We start from the raw sequence: 21,445 nt of genomic DNA on the forward strand, positions 1-21,445 counted from the left end.
GCAGCTTTTCAAACTGGCATATTCAGTCTGATCCACGCTTCACTGAGTTTTGTGCAGATGATGATTTTATACTTATCTGTTGTGTTAACTTTTTATTGTCTACCCTGCTTTGTTTTGATGTCATGCTGTCTAATACAGTGCTGCTTGTTTTTTACTGTCTTCTGTAAGGTGTCCTTGAGTGCTCTGAAAGGCGCCCACAAATAAATTATTATTATTATTATCTCAAACACAGGCTCGGAAAGGAATAGATTTTGTGTAATTTTACAGCTAGGGTTCAAAATGACACCGAGAGAGCAACTTTATCAGGTTTCATCGCGGAGTTTACAGTTTTTTAATGGTTCCATTGTTCCATCTCTTTTTTTTGAATAGTTTGCAAATCACATCAGATCATACAATGAATAACAATTATATAAATTACCCAATTTCCCCTCGGGGATTATGAAGTATTTCCGAGTCCGATTCTGAAAACACAGCAAACACTTCCCTGCCGTTCTCCCTCCCATAACTCATCCCTATCTACTAAAGGACAAAAGAAGGAAGAAAAAAAATTATATAGAAAAAAAAATCATTTTTTAGAAATAAAAAGTAAATAGATGAATAAAGTAAAGTAAAGGTTATCTTAGGTCAGTGTAGAAGATCTTGATGGTACTACTTCCTCAGAGCTTGTTCCTGCTGAGTCAGGTTACCGGCGTTAACATTATGCCTTAAGAAGCACATACAAAGTCTCCAGATGTCATCAGAAATATTTGCTTTACATCCAACACTATACGTTATATACGTTTTTGGCTTACCTGCCAAGGGGGCCGTTAGATGAAAAAAATTACTAGCCAGACAGGTTTTTTTTATTTTGAATTGCTTTTTCCTATTGCAATTTATTATTACTATTTAGCATGTTACCTTGGTCTGATATGTGATTCTCAAGCAATATTATAGTAGTGTACAGTAATAATAGTAGTAAAACTACCTGTAGGCAGAAACATTAATCCAACTGTTTCGACACCGAAGTGTAACACATCTGAATTAATAAATTCATCGGTATTCGCCTTTAAGAGCAAGAAGGATCGTCTATTAAGGAGTTTGAGAATATAACAATCATAGAGGAATTAACAATAACAAGTAAAAATAAGTGTCCTGTGATGGACTGGCGGCTTGTCCAGGGTGTCTCCCTGCCTGCCGCCCAATGGCTGCTGGGATAGGCTCCAACACCCCGCGACCCAAATTCGGATAAGCGGCTTGGATAACGGATGGATGGATGGATGGAATATGTTATCTTTTCCACTGACATGTTTTAAGCCATATCTTTAATCCACATTCCGATTCTGGCCTGTTAACATTTTCCCAATTAAGCCCAATTATACGTTTAGCTTGCAATATGTCTATGATTTAAACTCTTTGCTTTGTAAGTGATGGTTGATGGGATATATACCCAGAATAACAAGCTTAGGATCCAACGGTAATTTCTTTGATGAAATCTGATCAATCACATTAATAATACCTAGCCAAAGGGATTTCAGACATTCCCGTATACAGTGGTAGTGTCCCTCTTGCCTCGTTACACTTGGTACGGGTATCAGGCATATTGTCATTAAACTTAACAGGAGTTCTGTATGTACACACCAGCCATTTATACTGTGTAAGTTTCAAGCTACTGTTGAGCGTCTGCCTCTGATCCTTCCTACATGTCTTACTCCCGTCTTCTAAAGAGATTTCATCATCCGTATCTTCCCTCCATCATCTCAGTTTTGATTTGGCGAGGATTTATCAGACCCAGATTCAAACAAGCCATATAAAGATGAAATTAAATCTTTGTCTTAGCAGTAACTGCTGCCTGTAATGAGGAAATGACAGGCATGTCTAATGAACGGTTTAGAGAGGAGGATACAACTTTCCTAAGTTGAAGATATTTGAAAAAGTGATTCTTTGGAATGCCATATATAGTTGATATTTCTGCAAAGGACACAAGTACTTTATCTTCACTGTACACATCTTGCACTCTCCTTAACTGTTTTTCAGCCCATAACCGAAATCCTGAGTCACATCTCCCTGGCTTAAAGTTAACATTACCCCAAATAGGACTGAAGCGTGACCAGCAGGGGTTTATATTCAAATATTTAGAAGTGTCAAACCAAACGTTAGTCATATTCAACACAATAAGGTCATCTGTATTCTTTCAGGTATTTGCAATCTGCTGAATACAAATACAAGTGCAACCGTAACAGAGCATGATTTTAAATCCATCCAATTAGGTGAAAAATAAAACATGATGGACCGCAGTTGAGCTACCCAGTAATACCACTGGATGTTTGGGCATTTAAGGCCTCCTCGGTCATATGGTAGTTATAATAAAGATAGACATAGTCTGGAACGTTTATTTTGCCAAATAAAGTTGGTAAACAATTTCTTAATTCTAGTAAACAAAGATGAGGGAGGGGGCAGGGGGTTATTCTGGAACAAATAGATTAATTTAGGGAGTAGGTTCATTTTTAGAATATTTATCCTGCCAATCTTTGAGATAGGTAACGATGTCCAACGTTCTACTGATGAGGTAGTAGCTTCCAGAATTGGGTCATAATTTATCTGAGCGATCTTATTCACCTCAGGGGCAATTTTTATACCCAGATGTGAAATTATCCGTTGGGTTGAAAATAGAATCTTAAACATGGCAATTTTCCTAGGTCATTAAGTAACATTATAGATGATTTTGAATGATTAACTTTGTATCCAGATATTTTTTCAAATGTTTTTGGAGTGCGGGGGTGGAACTGTTTAGATTTTTTTCCGAGCAAGATTAAATCATCGGAAAAGAGCGCTCTTCTATGTTCTAAATCTTCTTCTTCTTCAAGCTTATCCCCTGTTTCTCAGGGTTCGCCACAGCGGATTTTGTAGTTTCCATCGGTACGACATTATGCGACAGGCATGGGCACAAGTTCATGAATACTGGGATGGCATCCAGCACTTTACCTATGCCTCCGTCCATAGGGTTAGTGGTTGTGTCAAGAAGGGCATCCAACTTAAAATTTTGCCAAATCAGTATGCGGATTCTATGTTCTAAATGACCTTCTCGAATTCCATAAATGTCACTATGCATCCTCACCGCTATAGCAAATGGTTCTATTGCAAGAATAAATAGCAATGGTGATAAAGGACTTCCTTGCGGGCAACCTCTAGAGATGTTAAAAGGTTTAGAGACCACATTATTGGTCAAAACTTCTGCAGTGGGGCCAGTACAAAGCAAGCTAACTCATTTACAAAATGTATCCCCAAAGCCGGGCAGCACGATGGCACATTGGTTAGCATGGTCGCCTCACAGCAAGAAGGTCCTGGGTTCAAGCCCTGGGGTAGTCCAACCTTGGGGGTCATCCCAGGTCGTCCTCTGTGTGGAGTTTGCATGTTCTCCCCATGTCTGCATGGGTTTCCTCCGGGTGCTCCGGTTTCCTCCCACAGTCCAAAGACATGCAAGTCAGGTGAATCGGCATTACTAAATTGTCCCTAGGTATGAAAGTGTGTGTGTGTGTGTGTGTGTGTGTGTGTGTGTGTGTGTGTGTGTGAGCCCTGTGCAATGGCCTGGCGGCCTGTCCAGGGTGTCTCCCCAACTGCCGCCCAATGACTGCTGGGATAGGCTCCAGCATCCCCACGACCCTGAGAGCAGGATAAGGGGTTCAGGTAATGGATGGATGGATGGATCCCCAAAGCAAAAGCGGGTAAGTACCTCAAACAGATAAGGCCATTCAACATGGTCAAAGGCCTTCTCTGCATCAAGTGAGAGGAAGGTCATGTCTGTCGCCCCTCTCTGGCTGTGTAAAAATATTGAGCATTCGTCCGACATTGTGAAAACCCTGTCTACCTTGAATAAATCCATTTTGGTCCTCTCTCACCACCTGAGGAAGCAGGCCCTCCAATCTTCTCGCGAGAACGTTGCAAAGTATTTTTGTATCTGAATTTGAGAGGCTAATTGGGTGCATATTTTCCATTTTGTGTTTGGTTTTCCTGGTCTTGGAAGTAATGTGATTCACACTCCTCATGGATGTGGTGAGAAGACCATCCTTGAAGGACTCCTGAACCATCTCCAAAAGGGGTGGAAAGTTATTTAGACTGAATTTTTTTTAGCAATATCTATAGGGATGCCATCTGGACCCGCTGTTTTTCTAGCCTGCATACAGCCAATCACTTCTGCAATTTCCAGTTTTGTTGATTCTCCATCTAATGCTCTACTTTCCTCTTCAGAAATTCCAGGAATATTAAGGTTGTTTAGGAATTGTGTCCAGATACCCAGGCTGGAAGAGCACTCAGAGCTTTACAATATCCCATAGAAGACCTTGAAGGCCCCATTAATCTCTGTTGGGTCTGCTATAGTAGTTCTACCGTGTGAAGTTTCAATGCAGTTAGACCTTTCTGTTTGTTGCTGTTTAATGCACCATGCTAAAAGCCTCCCAGGCTTTTCTCCCCGGTCATAGTAGGGCTGTTTGAGTCTCATTAAATTGACAAGCTGCTTTGTTAGCTGACAGTTCATTATACTGTGATTTAAGTAGAGTAGTTTGGCATGTGCATCCATAGAGCTAGGCCTGTTTTGGTAGATATCCGTTTCTAGTTTTTATTTTCTCATCGAATGTCTTCATCTCAAGTTGGGCACTCTTTTTTTGTGAGCTGGTAAAACGAGTTAACTGGCCTCTAATAAATGCCTTGAATGCCTCCCATCTTATCCTGGCAGATGTTTGGGAAGTGTTGCATTCAAAATACAGTTTGTTTATCTAAATAAAAAAAATAAAAAAGATCTACGAATGTGGGGTGCACAAACCACCGAAATGAAACGGGGTTTGTCCATCCTGCCGGCAGGTACTCCCCACTGCTGGCCGGGGGCACCCCACAAGCCTCGCTGTTTCCGAGATGCTCTGACCCAGTCGTCCGGCCATAACAATTCGGCCCTCGTCAAAGTCGCTGGGGTCTTTACTCCTGCATCCAACACGTTGACTACCAGAACTGAATGTTCACTTACCAACTCATCTTGGAGAATCTACCGGAACCTTGACATGCGCCCCCTATGTTCGGAGACGATCACCGTTATTCGGCTCACCTGTGAGTGGTCATAATGTTTTGGCTCATCGGTGGATCCTCTTTAATTACAAAGCATGCCCTCTCAGGTTCCCATTAGAGACAGCTCCATGAAGACTTCGCTTTCTAAACGACGTTTATCTTTGGCTGTCAGCATGCGGAGAATAAGCCCAACGTTACTTTGTTTCGTGTCTAAAAAGACTTAAGCAGCAAGGCGCATCACGTCAACAAACTGCCACGTGGACCGCGGGGTGGTCCCGGAAAGTTGACGCGCTTCTCTTTCCACTTTTCTCGTCTTTTGTTTGCAAGCGTCTTAAACCAGAACACAAGCCGGCCCAAACTGCGCCGGGCGCTCGATAGTAAACAGGTACTCACGCATCAAGGTGCTGAAGGCGACGACGGCCAGCAGCCCCTGGATCAGCACGCCGAACCTGTCCGTCAGCGCTCCGTTGTCGCAGCCGCGGGGGTTCGGCTGGACCACGTCCGACATGTTCGTCACGTCGTCAAAAAGCCGCTTCACCAGAGAGACGCCGACCCGGCCCGGCGCGTCCATGTCGACGAGTTTTAAAAAACACACGTATGAGAGACAAAAGGACGGGGAGGGAGGGAGGGAGGGAGGGAGGGATGCAGTTTCTCGGCTGGTAAAGGAGGCTTCCTCTCCTGTACTCCCGGCAAAAACACAAAGCAGAGACCCCCCCCCCCCGCAGCGTCATCCGCACACGAGAGCCGACGCCGAGCCCGCCATCGAACGTTCTGAAGTCGCCAAAGTGAAGATCCGACGTCCCCGCTCCCCCCGCCGCGTGCGACCTGACAAGAAAACACCGGTGACGTCACCGGTCACGTCACCGGCCTCCTGTGGCCGCCGGCGGAGCGCAAGCCTTTTGTTTGGGACAGTTTACGGATGGGGGGGGGTCGTGGACCACCTCACAGCATTAAACGAAAACACTGAAGCATCATTTGCATATGACGCCACAGTTACTAGCTGTACACCTTCATTAGCGATTATAAACATCCTTATTAAACGAGGATTTTTTTGGGAGGGGGGCGGCTTAAATATGAGGAAGGCTACATGGGAAGATGGTCGGTGAAGCCCGTCCGAAATCAATTAAGAACGTGATTCGGGATGAGTTCAAAATCAGGGTTGAAATTGAACACGGGCAGCAAGGAGGCACGTCGCTTCCCCCTCACTTTGATAGGTTTAAATCAATACCCGCACGCGAGGCCTTTCAATCCGTTTATCCGCTACGAAGTCCCGTGCGCACCTTGTGCGCTCCACTCTCATCTACTGTTCTTTAGTCCTCCTCGTGCTCCCTCGGTTATTTGCTCTTTTTTTCTTCTTCTTTTTTTTTTTTACATTTCCTGCGCGTTTCGAGCAACTGTGCCGGAAACAGACCCCCCCACCACAACCCTCTGGATTAACAGACTATTCTGAACCACCAGACACAGGAACAGCCCCCACCCCCACCCCCCACAGGCCATCTCCCTCATGGACACTTTACAGCCATGGTGCAATAATAGACGCTTATTATGTAAACATGACACTTGGTAAATAGCCCCTTCTGGTCAACACGTCTCACCTGCACATCTACCATGTGCACTGCGCATGTAAATACACACACAGCTACTGTATACTGCTTACACCTCGTTACTGTTGTTATAATTATTATAACACAAGTATATATTATATTTAAATAGCATATAATATATAATAAATACATATATAGACTATTTGTTGCATATACTATAATATATAAGCACAATAAATTATAATATTAGCGTATAATATAACATATAAGCAATATAATGTAATATTTAAGCGTAATAAACGATTAATTATCCAGCCATAACAAAACTCTGTATAGTAGTGAAATACCTGTGTTGTGCGTACATACGTACCTCCGGCATTCTATTTATTATGCCATTTATTTCTTTTTCTTTTCTTTCTTTTTCTTTCTTTTGTTGCGAGTGATAACTGTAAACAGTACTAGAAGCTGCTGTGAACCGGAGTCAAACTCCTCGTACGCCATAAACACACTTTGGCCTATAAAGTTGATTCTGATTCTGAAGGCTTTCCTCTGGTGACGTCATCGCGGAGGGCCACAACCAAACAGGCCCCCGAGCCTCGTGCGGTGCGGGGGGTGGGGGGGAGGCAGCGCACGTTGTGGGGATAATCCCTAGTCCAGATTAACGAACCGCGGCGCTTCCCGCCATCTGCTGCATCAGAGGCTCCCTCCGCAAAACACCACTCAAGTGAAATGGGATGGGACGAGTGGGGCTCTTTGCATATAGTTTCGACGGGTATGATGATTAACGCCATTCTCAGGACAGCCGATAATCTCATCTCAATGAATTGGAGGCACTGAGAGTTAGAGTGACATCACTTTTATTTTATTTTTATTTTTTTGGTTGGGCTCTCCGGGCTACGGGGGCTGCAGTGCTGATCACACAAATATCAGTAGAGTGTGATTCCCTGATGTGCATTTTTTTTAAATTGTGTCAAATGTAAGTGATGAGATATTGAGACGTGAGTAGTTGGCGCGTTTCCAGAGTTGAGTAACGCGCCCATACCAATAGGGGGCAGTGTTGGTCTAGATAAGAGCTGACCTACACTATCAGAAACTGCTAAGGACTGATGACTGCCAAAACTGCCAAACTCCCCAGCGGTTCAATACAAAAATGGGTCAAAATGACAACTGTTGAAATTGTACGACAACACAGGCGTCACTTTGATGGCAGTCTTCAGTGCCTATCATTTATTAATGCCTATTACTTCTCCACTCGCAAGTCTCCCAGGTTGGATTTGTAAAGAAAAAGGGAAAATAATTTATCTCACTTTCTCCAATTGATGTCTCTTGCAATCATTCATTTTAAATCTATTTTTCTCTATTCTATTCTTCATATCTATACTCGTGCCATTCTCTTGGTAGATAAGAACAAGAGACACATCAGAAAATATCGTTGCATCAGAAAAATGAACCCAAAAGTGGTCAACGCCTACTGCTAGTCTTCCTTTTTTTTAGCTTTTAAATGGAAAGGTCATTTGGCCTAATTTATAGGTTAGCTATAACGCAATGTCTCCCAAAATGGGAAAACACCAGAACACACCAGCTTGTGAGAACATTACACTGGGGCTTTCTCCACAACGGACCAGTTCTCAATTTATTTGACTAATGGCCCACAAATAACATTTCATGTGTAACTGGGTATAAGCAGCCTATGTAGCTCCAAAAAAAACAGTTTGCAAACAAGCAGAACTGTATATATATGGTTATGGGGACTTCGCTCGTTGGTTAAGATGATTTGCGCGAGCCCGTTCTCGGTATAGAGGATATTAAATTCAATTTCACCATGTTCCTCTCGCGCAAGCTGCGTGTTACATAGGCGGCCAAATTCTTTTGAGCTGATTCAATATATTTGTTGGCTAATTCTATTACATGGGGTGGGGGGGGGCAACCTTCAGTGCCCACGACAATAACGCAGCCTTACGTTGTGTATAACGTCTAGCTGCGAATATAAGCGTTGTTTCAGTATTTACGGTCACAGAAGAGCAAAAAAAAAGAAAAAAGGGGGAGGTGTGGGTGGGGGTAGGGAACTTCACTATTCTATTTATAATTAGCCGAAAGAAATTTTGCGTGCACTAAAGGTCAGTGGAGGAGTTGGCTTGAAAATATCTCAAGATTTTTCGGACATGCGCAGTCGAGAGATGCCATATTGGAAGGAGGATTTGGCCGAGTGCAGCAGCTGAAAAACGTCGCTCGCTTTCGGCGAACGGGGGGGAAGAGAGGAACGAGAAAAAAAGGAGGTCTGGAGGATCGGACGAGAGGAGAAACTTCGTCAAGGTAAGACAGGTGACGTTCTCCGTGGCGGGGGGGTGGGTGAGGGGGGGAGGTTTTCGCGGACCGGGGGGGGGGGCGCGGGGCCCGGTCGAGCCGTCGCGGATGAAAAATAAGCATCGGGAGAGTTTTTATTTTTTTTCTTTCCTGGTTCCAAAAAAAAAAAGAAAGAAAAAAAAACACAACAAGCTCGAAGTGCTGCGAGCGAGGCGGTTCGCGTGGAAACCAGAAACGGGGGCCGCTGGAGCGATCCGCCAGCCAAGTTGCCCCAAAGTGTGCTACGGCCGCAATTACGCTTTCACTTTGCGGGAGGGGGGGTGGGTGGGGTGGTGGTGGTGTGGGGGGGGGCTTGACTCGTGGCACTTTCGATATCATTGCTTTGCTGTATTGTTTTTATATTTTGGCGCGTGCCCTTTTGCACATTTTTTTGTATTATATAATTAAATTGCGAGTGGCGGGGGCGGCGGAGGGGGTTTGGGGGGTGGGTGTGTGGTGGGCAGTTCCAAATAACATCTTTTACCTCGCGGAAGAAGAAGCCCAGTACACTCGTCCGTCTGGCTCCTCCAATTTATTTTTGTGCCGTTTCGTTATCGCTTCTTTTTTTTTGCTCTCTCTTTTAAAGCGAACGACTGGCTTTCCGCTCAAGCGCGAAAACAAAGTCGTCAATCTGAGATTCAATTAGACTCGGGTCGTGACGAGTGTAAGGTGAGTCATTTGTTCCCCACCGTAGGTAGGTAGGTAGGTAGGTGCGTTAAAGGCACGGGGGGGGGGGGGGCCGCCGGACTCTGCTAAAACGTCAAAGCGCTCCAACATGGCGGGGTCGGCGTGTTTCTCCGAGAGAAAAAAAGAAAAAGAAAAAAGAACTGCACGTGAAATCTTTGACCGAGGAAAAAATACAACGGCGCGAGATAACGGGCCGCGTTCCGTTTCTTTTTGTGCACAGACTCGAGCTTTAATGAATTAAATTGGCAGCGTACGTTTGGCGGCTCCGCGGGAGTTTTTTTCCGTTGCAGTTTCGAGTGTGCAAAGTACATCAGCCGAGTGCCAAACGCCGGTGACGCGCGCAGGCGTGCGCGCGCCCGCGTGCCCACCTGCGCGCACGGCAACACACACAAAAACATTCTCTCTCGTTTGCTCTCTCATACGCGCGCGCGCGCGCGCACACACACACACACACACAGTTCGCTGCGCTGAGCTGAGCTGGGAAGGACTACACCCCTCCACAGCTTCATCTTCCTCATGCACTCTTTACGTTTCCTCTTTCACTTTAACACCAAATAAAAAAAGAAAGAAAGAAAGAAAGAAAAGAGAAAACGGAGCGGCTGCTGCTATTAAAGTCAGCGGTTTCGGCTAAAAAAGAGAGAAGACAAACGGCCCCCCCGGAAGGTGAATGATTGGATCATTTCTCGCCATCGCATTTCTATGGCGACGACTGTGGGCGACCACGTCCATTGTTTGGCTATACGAGCTGCGTTTCCCACCGTTTAACTTGTTAATTGGGTTAAACCGCGCGTGCCCGTTTAATTATTTATTTTTGGCGGAGCGGGCTGCTAAATCCGGGGTTTCTAAACTCGCCCTCCCCAAGAATTCCTCCACGAGATTAACCCCCCCCCCTCCCTCCCCATCCCGAACATCACGGAACCGGCGGCGGACTCTCTCGCGCCGGACTCGGGGGCTGGCTGCGCGTTACCTCCAGAGGAAGCCGCGCGCGGTACAGCCCCCCCCCCCCCGTCGCGCCGACGACACAAGGTCACCGCGCGCTAATCCCTCCCCGTGAAGGTTTCCTCGGAGGCAAGGAGACGAGGAAGGAGTTCACTTCTCCAGAAAACGGCTATGCACTCGGCCGGACTCCTCCTGCGTGTCTGTAGGCTGCACACTGCGAGTCTGTTGGCAAGCCACTGACATTGCAGGCTGTGTAGGTCTGCACGGCCTGCCTGTGCGCTGACGATGAGCAGTGTTGTGCGAGCAGCAGCTATATATAGACACGCTGTTTTCCCTCAGAAACACAAAAGTGTGTGTAAAAAGCTTCTGCGCAAACAGGTTATCCCTACTGGCTGATGTCGTTCACACACAGCCTGCAGGCAAAGGAAGTCCACCGGAGATCGATCGATCGATCGATCGATCAATCGATCGATCAACTTTATTTCAACCAAATATTAAAAAAAAAATACAATTTATACATCTGTAATGCACAAGATGGTGTGAAAAGGGACACCCCAAAGAAGCTCAGCAGCGCTTATGGATGGGGGGCCCCTACTTTGAGCAAAGTAATTTACATAAAGAGTAACAGACATGAGAGGAAAGAAAAATAAAAGAAATAAAACCTACAAAAATAAATGAATCTCCATTCCTAGCCCTATAATTAGCAAGTTTTTAGTGTATCAGTCAGCAGTGTATTTCTGAATTAATTTATGTTTTCATTTCTCATTAAAGGTGTGTATGGATGGGGATATTTTCAAATCCTCGCTTAACTCGCTCCACACCTGTGGGCCTTTACATGCCACACGCCAAGGCTCGTGCGTCTGAGCCTGCGCCACTTGGCCACCATAAGGTTCTTACTTCTGGTGCTAAATGCATGCGGAGGCTTGAGGTCACTCGGTCTGTCGCTGAGCCCGTAGGTAACAGAGGGAACTCCAGCACTGAATGAAGATATGAAATTGTATTCACATTATTATTATAGCGGGATTATAATTTTTTTTCTATTCCCTCCACGGATGACCTTTCACCTCCTTTCTTTTTTAATGGGGGTTTGGTCTTTCATCTTCCTGATGTGTATCCAATTGGGCAGTTGCAGGGTGAAGATATCAAACAAGCATTATGAAAAACATTGCATTCAGCAAGCCTTAAAAGACCATAACTGAGGGAAAGAGGGTCCATGGGAGCACAGACCCCAGACCACGATATGGTGCATAAAACTTTCTAATGCGTGAAGAGATGCATGCTGGTCTATAACAGGGTCTTTCCCTGTTGTCTTCTGCTGACTTTTCTAGTCTAATCTGCTCGCACGTCACTCTTTTTACAGTGTCCCAATCCCTCGTGTGTAGCGGCCTTCTCCTTTAACTCGTGTTATCCACACATTCTGTGTCCTGGATAGTAAAGTTGCTGTGGCCCGGACCCGTCCCACACCCGACGCTTTCATCCAGCCCACATACCGCATGGAATGATGGCACTTGGGTGGTCCACTTCTGTTTGCCAGATCTGGGCCAGAACCAAGCCATAGCAATGCCGCATGTGCCACATATTTGCCAAAGGTGGCCCACATTTGTTTTGTGATATTTGGGCCATAGTCACCATTTACCACACGGGCCACTTCAGGGGTCACATCCAGATCACATGCTGCCCAGAGCACCGCATCTTTGCCAGAAAAGGCCCACATGTGATTTGGCATATTTGGGCCATATTTGTTATTATACATGTGGGCCACTTCAGGCTCACATGCATTATGTCAGGGCCAGGAGAAGGCCACCAGTGCCGCATCATTGCCTGAAGTGGCCCACATCCAGATGCTGTCTGGGATTCTGCCCTTGTCCTAAGGGTCATTTATGAGCCGCCTCCATTACACCTCTAAATTAAAGCGACTTGATTTAATTTTAAACCCCAAATCTATTTTGCACGAAGAAACAACCTGTTGTTTATCACAAACTGTGCGGCTATCTGGGTTTTCCCTCTGCACGGTGCAGAAAGGCTGCATTTAACCAGCGGACACCGCTCATTTCTATAGGGTCAAACATGACCCAGACATGTCTTAGGGTCAAAACACGACCCGAAGAAAACCTTAGTGCCCTAGTGGTGTACAGCTTTCACGGAAAGATTAACAAAAGCAGTGTTTCACTTTTTCTAATGTTGTGGTCACTCTAGGAAAAGTCACCAAATTTCAGGTTGGGAAAAAAAAAGATAATTTAGAGACTTTTCTCTGCCGTTATGGGTGATTTTGACCCGGGAGACGACAGAAGGGTTGCATGAATAGACAGCCTCCATTTGACATCTTCCATATGCAAAACTAATGATTTACAAAACGGAATTTAAGCAGAAGAATGCAAGTTATCTTATTACCAATGTGTGTGTGTGGGGGGTATCACTTATGGGGAACTAAAAGATGGGAACGTATTAGCGGCTAATGCAGTACAACCCAAGCAAATGCAGCGGCAGCTAATCTGCAAAATCCTCGTTAAATCTTTAGCGTAAGATGGGTTTTAGGAGGAGGCAGGGTGGAGGCCCCCCGCCCCATCAGCAAGCTAATCAATAACAAACCCGCCTCTGCTCTCAAATCTGAGACCAGGACAGGGACGGCCCGCGTCTGAGATTAATTCTCTGCAGCGGTCTAATCCCCGGTGGCCAATCTGCTGCATGCCCCACAACACCCGGCGCCACAATGCCACATTAAAATGTGCCGCTCGGCTCAGGGGAACACGCTATTCTCCCAAAATGCAACTTTTCTGATTCAGTAATCAAGTGTAACAAAATCTTTTAACACTAAAATCACATATTTTCATCACGGGAAGGGCTGTCGGTGGTTCCCTGTCCTGTCTAAATGCAGACGTGCACATTACAAGAGTACAGCACATTCAATTGAAAGGCTAAATCCAAACTCTATAAGGTGAATGTAGAAAATGTTTGCTATGACAAAAGTCACATTATTTATTTTTATTCGGTCCAGTTTCCAGATAGTCTCCTTCAGAGCTTTTATATGACACCTATGGAGCAAAGGCCTGTGGTGGGATTTCACGTGGCTTTGCAGCCAATTGAGTTGTAAGCTGGTTCTCCATGGGCGTTCATGAGACGTGCAGAGGTCTGGAGCGTGGTTGCATGCAGCCTGATGGCGGCGGAGAGTCGCGCGGCATCACATACTGATCACCAGAGAGGGGGAGAGAGAGAGGGAGGGAGAGAGAGAGAGGGGAGGCCAGAGGACAGCGAGCGTCACATGAGCCAAGTTAACTCGTCTTGTTTTCTGTTTCACACACACATGATGATGTGTGCAGGAGTGGGTCATCATACAAACTGTGTATGTGTGTGTGTGTGGGGGGGGGTGGTGTGTGTGTGGGGGGTGTACTAATCTTAGAGCACCAAACAACTTCAGAGGGAACTCCACAGCATTGAATGAAGAGATGAAATTTTATTCACATTATTATTTCTTCAGCCACATTGCTGGATTATATATATATATGTATATATATATTGTTTTCTATTCCCTCCGTGGATGACCTTTCACCTCCTTTTTTTTAAATGGTGGTTTGGTCTTTCATCTTCCTGATGTGCATCCAATTAGGCAGTTGTTGGGTGAAGATACTATTTCCTGTTGTTTTTGGGACAGTCTTACTGTGAATGTGCGTGCTGTCCGTGGTGGTATCTCTGATGGAGGGCTTGGTGGAGGGCCATGGTGTCTCCGATGGAGGGCCTGATGGAGGGCTGTGGTGTCTCTGATGAAGGGCCTGGTGGAGGGCCATGGTGTCTCTGATGGAGGGCCTGGTGGAGGGCCGTGGTGTCTCCGATGGAGGGACTGATGGAGGGCCATGGTGTCTCCGATGGAGGGACTGGTGGAGGGCCGTGGTGTCTCCGATGGAGGGACTGGTGGAGGGCCGTGGTGGCTCTGATGGAGGGCCTGGTGGAGGGCTGTAGCGTCTCTTGTGGAGTGCCATGGTGTCTCTGTGCCTCTGCTGCCCGGTGATGGCCAGGTTAACGGGGGAGGGACGGGGGGTGGTGGTGGGCATATACCACAGTGAGTCACCGGGGACAAACAGCCACGCCAGAAGACAAACAAGCTAATGTTGTTTTGAAGACGACGCTCGCCTTGTATCGCTGATGACTGCGCTGCCCTTGCTCACCATTGTGTCGCTCTGTCGCAAGTCCGGCACCGGATCAATATGTTGATTTGCCATCTTGTGGTTTTTTTTTCCAGTTTGTAATAACAATTTATGTATTGCTTTTGAAAAAAAAAACCATTCACCCTTTTTTTTTTTTGGTTGCAATTTGTGTGTACTCTTTCAAGCTCATAATCACACTGAGTTCAGCAGTTATCCCTGCAGTATTGTGCAAGACGGACAAGTTGCTCACCTGTTTCCCTGGTAGATGTGCAGCACTTGCATGACAAAACATGTTAACAATCTTTGATGTGAACTTATACTGCAGGGTTTTTTTTTCCCTTTTCAAATTTGTGCCCCTGGATCTTTTCAAGACAGTTATTTGTTAGGTAAACGCCTCACTTAAGTCAAGCCTGTTTTTCTGCTTTGTTTTACCCCGGTTGGGTGTACACATTTGCAGTGGAATGCAAATCCAGCTGGTCTGCAGGCAATATGCACACACACACTCACACACACACCCACACACACACACAAACACACTGGAGGCAAAGGTCAGAGTCAGACAGTGGAAAAGGACTCGACCCCCCCCTCCATCTCGGCTTCAGCCATACTGAAGTTTGGGTTTGAAAAGTAACCGCTGAAAGTTGACCATTTTTTTGTTTGACCTCACTGGGTAAATATATGTCGTCATCCTTTCTGTGTCAAAGGGTCGCGGAAAGCTGGAGATGCGGTAGAGAGGAGAGCGGAGACGCACGACAGGTCGAAGGCTCAAACGTTGACGAGGGGACGCGGAGGCGCAGGATGCAGTCTCGCACCCAGGACCAGCCGCTGGCGCCCGCCGCCGCTGCCGGCGCCAGGAAATCCCACCAGTCCACCAACGGCAAGGAAGAAGAGCTGAACACAGGTGAGGAGAAGCGTCACCGTCTCGGTCCCCTCGTGGTTCCCCGGCTTGCGTCTGAAGATTTATAGCCGTGCCCTCCCCTCGCTCGCTCGCTTGCTCTGCCTTTTATAGCGCTCCTATCAGATGAACAGACTGCTGTGATGGAGTCGCAGATAAAGAAGCAAAACAGGAATGTTTTTCTTTGTGCTGGTAGATGTGCAGCTTCTGTCTTACCGGAACCGATGAGCCTGCTAAAACCGCAGTTTTTCTTCAACACTTAATATTAATCCGTATTTATTTGCTGAGTTTTCATAGCTTGTACCGCTAAACTGTTGCAAGCTCGTACATTCGTCCTACAGTACGTCACATTTTGTGGTTGTGAAGGTTTGTTTCCAGAGGCTTTAAGAAAAGCATGTGAGAGCGATCATGAAGAAAACGGCTGAGTCACGTTGCACCTTAACGTCATCATTATAGGTCATCACATAAAACACAGGCTAAGACAGTATCAAAAAATGAAAACAGATTTTCCCGTCAACGACTAAAGTTGAGTCAGTGTTTCTGAGCACCAATAACACACAAAACCAGAAAACCTGTGCCACTACGTCCAAAACCAGAATGCTAGTAGCTTATTGTGGACACCTTGCTACAAGAAAGTAGCTCATCAGAAGCTAGCAAGTGGCAGACAGTTTCGTTAGCATGGAGGGGTACATTAGCGCTGCTGCCTCACAACAAGAAGGTCCTGGGTTCGAACCCCAGGCCGTCCCAGGTCCTTTCTATGTAGGCTTTGCATGTTCTGTGTGTTGCTGTAAAGCCCACTGAGGCAAATTGGGCTATACAAATAAAACTGACATGACTTGACTTCTCCCCGTGTCTGCGGTGGGTTTCCTCCGGGTGTTCCGGTTTCCTCCCACCATCAGAAAGACATGCATGTTAGGGTTAATACGCCTGTCGGTGCCCCTGAGCAAGGCAATGGAAAGAAGAACTGGAGTTGGTCCCCGCCCACTGCTCCTATACAATAGGATGGGTTACATGCAGAAGATGTGGCGGTCTATTCCATTGCCTACCTCCGGCTTCGTCTGGCATCCCTACAGACACAATTGGCCGTGTCTGCGGGAGGGAAGCTGGATGTGGGTATGTATCTTGGTCGCTGCACTAGCGCCTCCTCTGGTTGGTCAGGGCACCTGTTCGGGGGGGAGGGGGAACTGGGGGGAATAGCGTGATCCTCCCACGTGCTACGTCCCCCTGGTGAAACTCCTCACTGTCAGGTGTAAAGAAGCGGCTGGTGACTCCACATGTATGGGAGGAGGCATGTGGTGGTCTGCAGCCCTCCCCGGATCAGCAGAGGGGGTGCAGCAGCAACTGGGATGGCTCGGAAGAGTGGGGTACAATTGGGGAGAAAAAAAAGGGAAAATTACAACAACAAAAAAAAGAAAGAAAAAAAGAAGAGCATCGCAGGGACGCCTGTAATTACCTCTCAATTATAAAGGTGGATTTCAAGCCACATTTGAGAGCATACGTCACCCTTTCACCTCTCTGTGGAATAAAAAGAACCCAAAAAAATGCTGAAGAAACACGTCATTTTAACCTACAGCGACAAAACAAAGTGGCTTTCTTCTACAAAGTGTAGAACCAAGAAAGTTTGAACAAAATTAACAAATTATTCATATCAAACTTTGTGATGTAAAAAAAAAAAGAAGAGAAAAAAGACGGAAGCCTGCTCCTTTTTGGCAAAGACGCTGACTTAATAGCATTTATAAGATTATGATTTTCTTAATCACATAATTACACACCACCCATAGCCCCGGAGACAGTGTGAAAAATGTGTTTTCCATCAAGCGATTCCTGGAAGACTGCAGATGAACAAGACGCTGCTTCAGTCCGGACATGTAACAGACACATCTACAGTAGTTGCATCACAGAGGATGCCCGGAGCCCCGCTGGGCCACAGCTCCGAGGGCCGAACACGAGATCTAGTCCTTCTTTTTCATGTTGACTCTTCTAGTGCGTCTGACTCATCATGTAATTTTGTCTGATTTCATGACTTGACTCCGGCCTCTGAAAGCTGCCCGTATCTGATGAATTTAACTCCTTTTGTGTTCTTTAATATTGTGGCGCAGACCACGGAGAGACATTTGTGATGGTCTTTCAGCGTTGTTCGGCCCCATTTCAGTCTGTCACTATAAAATGAGACCTGTTTTTGAAATTTAAAGTTCTTTTTTCACACTGTTAAACGCGAGGTTTTATGTCAGATTGTCTCTTTTGTTTGCCTCCCTGTGTTTTGTCTATCCATTTTGAGTGCAGTTTCATTTGTGCGACCGTGCTAACGTGTCCTTGAGCTGCGGGAAGCCGCCATATGGGAACAAACGGTTAAATTAATAAATTGTAATCGCAAGTCTCTTCCGACCAGACGCCGAGTCCATGGAGGAGGAGGCGGAGTTCAACTGGGAGGAGTACATGGAGGAGACGGGGACCACGGCCGCCCCTCACACCGCCTTCAGACACGTGAGTGACTGAACCGCCTTCACTTCGAGCACCGCTTCAAATCCGCCCAGAGATCCTTTAAATACTGTACAGGAAGATAAGTGGCAGATCCAGAAATCCCCTAACAGTATGTCAGGCCCTGCTTCTCCTGGTGGCTTTGAGTCGAGCTTTGCTATTGGCCCAGCTCGCTGATGACTCACCCGTTGCTGGATGACTGCATCCTTTTTGAGAACGGCAGGCAGCGGGGTGCAGGTGGGCACGCGGGTGGTGGGTGTAAATTACACACGTGCACAAAGGACAGGAAAAGACCTCAGATGAAAATAGGTAGGCATGCCTCCTCGCCTCTTGCGCAATAACTTGTACGCCATCGGCTTCTTCTGCACAGTACGCCGCGCTGGCGGCACCGTTTCGTGTTAACTTGGCCTTGAGGGGCTTATGAAAAAGGCTGCAATGCCGAGACCGTTTTACACTTCCATGAAATTGTTTAGAGGTTTTAATTGGATGCCTTTGTGTAATTTTTTTCTCCCTTTTTCTCCCTAATTGCACTTGGCCAATTACCCCCCCCCCACTCTACTTGAGCCATCCCGGTCGCTGCTCCGCCCCCTCTGCTGATCCGGGGAGGGGTGCAGACTACCACATGCCTCCTCCCATACATGTGGAGTCGCTAGCTGCTTCTTTTCACCTGACAGTGAGGAGTTTCGCCAGGCGGATGTAGTGCGTGGGAGGGTCACGCTATTCCCCCCAGTTCCCCCTCCCCCCCAAACAGGCACCCCGACCGACCAGAGGAGGCGCTAGTGTAGCGACCAGGACACATACCCACATCCGGCTTCCCACCCGCAGACACGGCCAATTGTGTCTGTAGGGACGCCCGACCAAGGCGGAGGTAACACGGGGATTCGAACCGGCGATCCCTGTGTTGGTAGGCAACGGAATAGACCGCCACGCCACCCGGACGCCCCGCCTCTGTGTAATTTTAACCACAGTCTTTGCAAATAAATCTGGTCCGCTCCCCCAATACGTGAACACATGGACTCTAGAACAGTATCATATCATCAGAATCAGTCGGGGGGAGGGCAGGTGAGTCTGGATGCGAGTCTGGATGCGAGTCCGGATGCGAGTCCGGATGTGAGTCTGGATGTGAGGGCTTTGTGTGTTTCCTGTGTTGGGGTGTCTGACGGAGTACTCGTGATTTTCCCAGTGCAGATTTGCCAAGGCGAGGAATACGCGTTCGCCACTGACTAAAATGTTAACCGTCGCTTTCAGTCTCTTACATCACTTTCAAGTGACGACTGTGATAATAAAAAGGCCTAGATGAGGATGTGTGTGTGTGTGTGTTGTGTGTTTTGTGTACACTGATGTTGGACAAACTGTGCATGTGATGATTTGAACGTCTGAGTTCTCCCGGGAAGCTAAATTGCCTTGTTGGTAAGTGGATTGAGTCAGTGGGAAACAGACCATGAATTCCCCAGAAAAATGTGATTCAGTAAAGTGCAGTAGACTTTAACCCCCCCCCCCATCTGCCTGTCCTCCCTCTATCGCTCTCTCTCTCTCCCCCACTCTCTCTCTCTCTCCTGCTCCCCCCCTCTCTCGCGCTACCTCTGTCTATGTCTCTCTACCTTTGTCTATCTCTCTTGTCTCTCTCTCTCTCTCCAACTCTCTCGCTCTCTCTCTTTCGCTTGCTCTGTCTCTCTCACTCTGTCTGTCTGTCTCTCTCTACCTCTCTCTCTTTTTCTGTCTGTGTCTGTCTATCTATCTCCATCTCTCGCTCTCTGTCTCTCTCTCTATCCATCTCTGTCTGTCTGTCTGTCTGTCTCTATCTATCTGTCTGTCGGTCTGTCTCTATCTATCGCTCCCTCCCCCTCTCTATCCATCTATCCATCTATCTATCTATCTATCTATCTATCTATCTATCTCTATCTATCTATCTATCTATCTATCTATCTATCTATCTATCTATCTATCTATCTATCTATCTATCTATCTATCTATCTATCTATCTATCTATCATCTCTCTGTGTCTGTCTGCCTGTTTCTCTCCCTTAGTTTCTTCTTCTTTCACTCTTGCTCTCTCGTTCAGCAGAGCCAGGACAATTTGAAACAGTGATTTCTCTTGGGCCACACACACACACACACACACACACACACACACACACAGACACACACAGACACACACACACACACGGGGACCGAAGTACAGCAGTGTGTGCTGCCTGTAGCTCTCTTATATAAGCCCACCAGAGTGATACAGCACATTTGCATTGTTGTAGCAGGAAGTCATGGGGCCATTTGTATTGTGTTTATTTCTAAGATGTTGGCTTTTTCCATTCACTGTATTGTGCGTTCGTGTGTGTGTGCCCTTGTATGTGTGTGTGTGTGTGTTTTTTTTTACATGTTTGTGTGGAATTCGAACATCCTGCTGGACTTTATGCAACGTTCTCAAGAACTGAATGGCAGCCCGTGGCCATGGTGGAAACACATTACGCTGCACGGCATACTGCACTTCCTGCCTTCATCATGTCATCAAGAAGAAGCTCTTCTCCTCTTTCTCTCTGCTTCTGTCCTCCTCCCACATGCTCCGTGCAAGGCTAATCTGCTAGCAGACTTTTTTGTGTAGCCGAGCTTTCACGCGGCTCGGCCGCTCGGTGTTTTGTACCTCATTACTGAATGCGGACTCGCAGGTTCATGTCTCGATATTGTGCCCGATAGCGGTGCAGATGAAAGATTCCCCGTTTTCCTCAGCGCTCCTTGAGCGAGGCGGCGCCGTCTACGACGTTCCCCAAACTTGTCGCTCTTGTGTCGGTCTCGCCAGGTGGAGGTCAGCTTGCAGAGCAGCTTCCAGCCTGGCATGAAGCTGGAGGTGGCCAACAAGGGCAGCCCCGATACCTACTGGGTGGCTACCATCATCACCACCTGCGGCCAGCTGCTGCTGCTGCGCTTCAGCGGCTACGGGGAGGATCGCAAAGCCGACTTCTGGTGTGACGTCATGACCGCCGAGCTCCACCCGGTAGGCTGGTGCGCCCAGAACAGGAAGACCCTCATGCCACCTGAAGGTAGGAACCGGCGAGCACGGCCGCTCGTAAATACACACAGCTGTGCACCTGTTCGCTCTACACAAACACACACACACACACAGACACACAAACCATCCGCCCACAGGCCTTACAGCTGCGGCTGTTATCAGAGCTTTGTGTAAACTGAGAAACCGAGTGGAAAGACAGGTTGTTCCCAAAAGCCAAAGCTCTTCAAGTCATCCCAGTTCAAGCACAAGAGACAAGGCTGCCTTCACACCCAGTCATCTAAACCCAGCTAGGTTGAGCACAAGCCCTCCACTCAGAGGCCAAAGAGCTAGTAGCGGTTGTGCTTTCGCAGCTTTCACCCCTACCTACCCTTTCCGAGCGAGGTGG

At 47.0% G+C, this 21,445-nt stretch overlaps 2 protein-coding genes across 3 annotated transcripts in view; one reads left to right on the forward strand and one right to left on the reverse strand.

Moving 5' to 3' along the window:
* Window positions 1-5,872, reverse strand: part of tmem110l (transmembrane protein 110, like) — a 28,650-nt gene extending 22,778 nt beyond the window's left edge. The window contains exon 1 of the mRNA XM_056276062.1: window positions 5,425-5,872. Within this exon, the coding sequence (XP_056132037.1) occupies window positions 5,425-5,602 (178 nt within the window). The 5' untranslated portion in view covers window positions 5,603-5,872. The remainder of the gene's footprint in view (window positions 1-5,424) is intronic.
* A 2,905-nt stretch (window positions 5,873-8,777) lies between these two features.
* Window positions 8,778-21,445, forward strand: part of sfmbt2 (Scm like with four mbt domains 2) — a 36,567-nt gene continuing 23,899 nt past the window's right edge. For both annotated transcript variants that reach the window (XM_056276962.1, XM_056276963.1), the window contains exons 1-4: window positions 8,778-8,888; window positions 15,388-15,584; window positions 17,968-18,062; window positions 20,851-21,091. In XM_056276962.1, the coding sequence (XP_056132937.1) occupies window positions 15,482-15,584; window positions 17,968-18,062; window positions 20,851-21,091 (439 nt within the window). In that variant the 5' untranslated portion in view covers window positions 8,778-8,888; window positions 15,388-15,481. The remainder of the gene's footprint in view (window positions 8,889-15,387; window positions 15,585-17,967; window positions 18,063-20,850; window positions 21,092-21,445) is intronic.

This window comes from Lampris incognitus, chromosome 3 (assembly GCF_029633865.1).
Source record: "Lampris incognitus isolate fLamInc1 chromosome 3, fLamInc1.hap2, whole genome shotgun sequence".
NCBI lineage: Eukaryota > Metazoa > Chordata > Actinopteri > Lampriformes > Lampridae > Lampris > Lampris incognitus.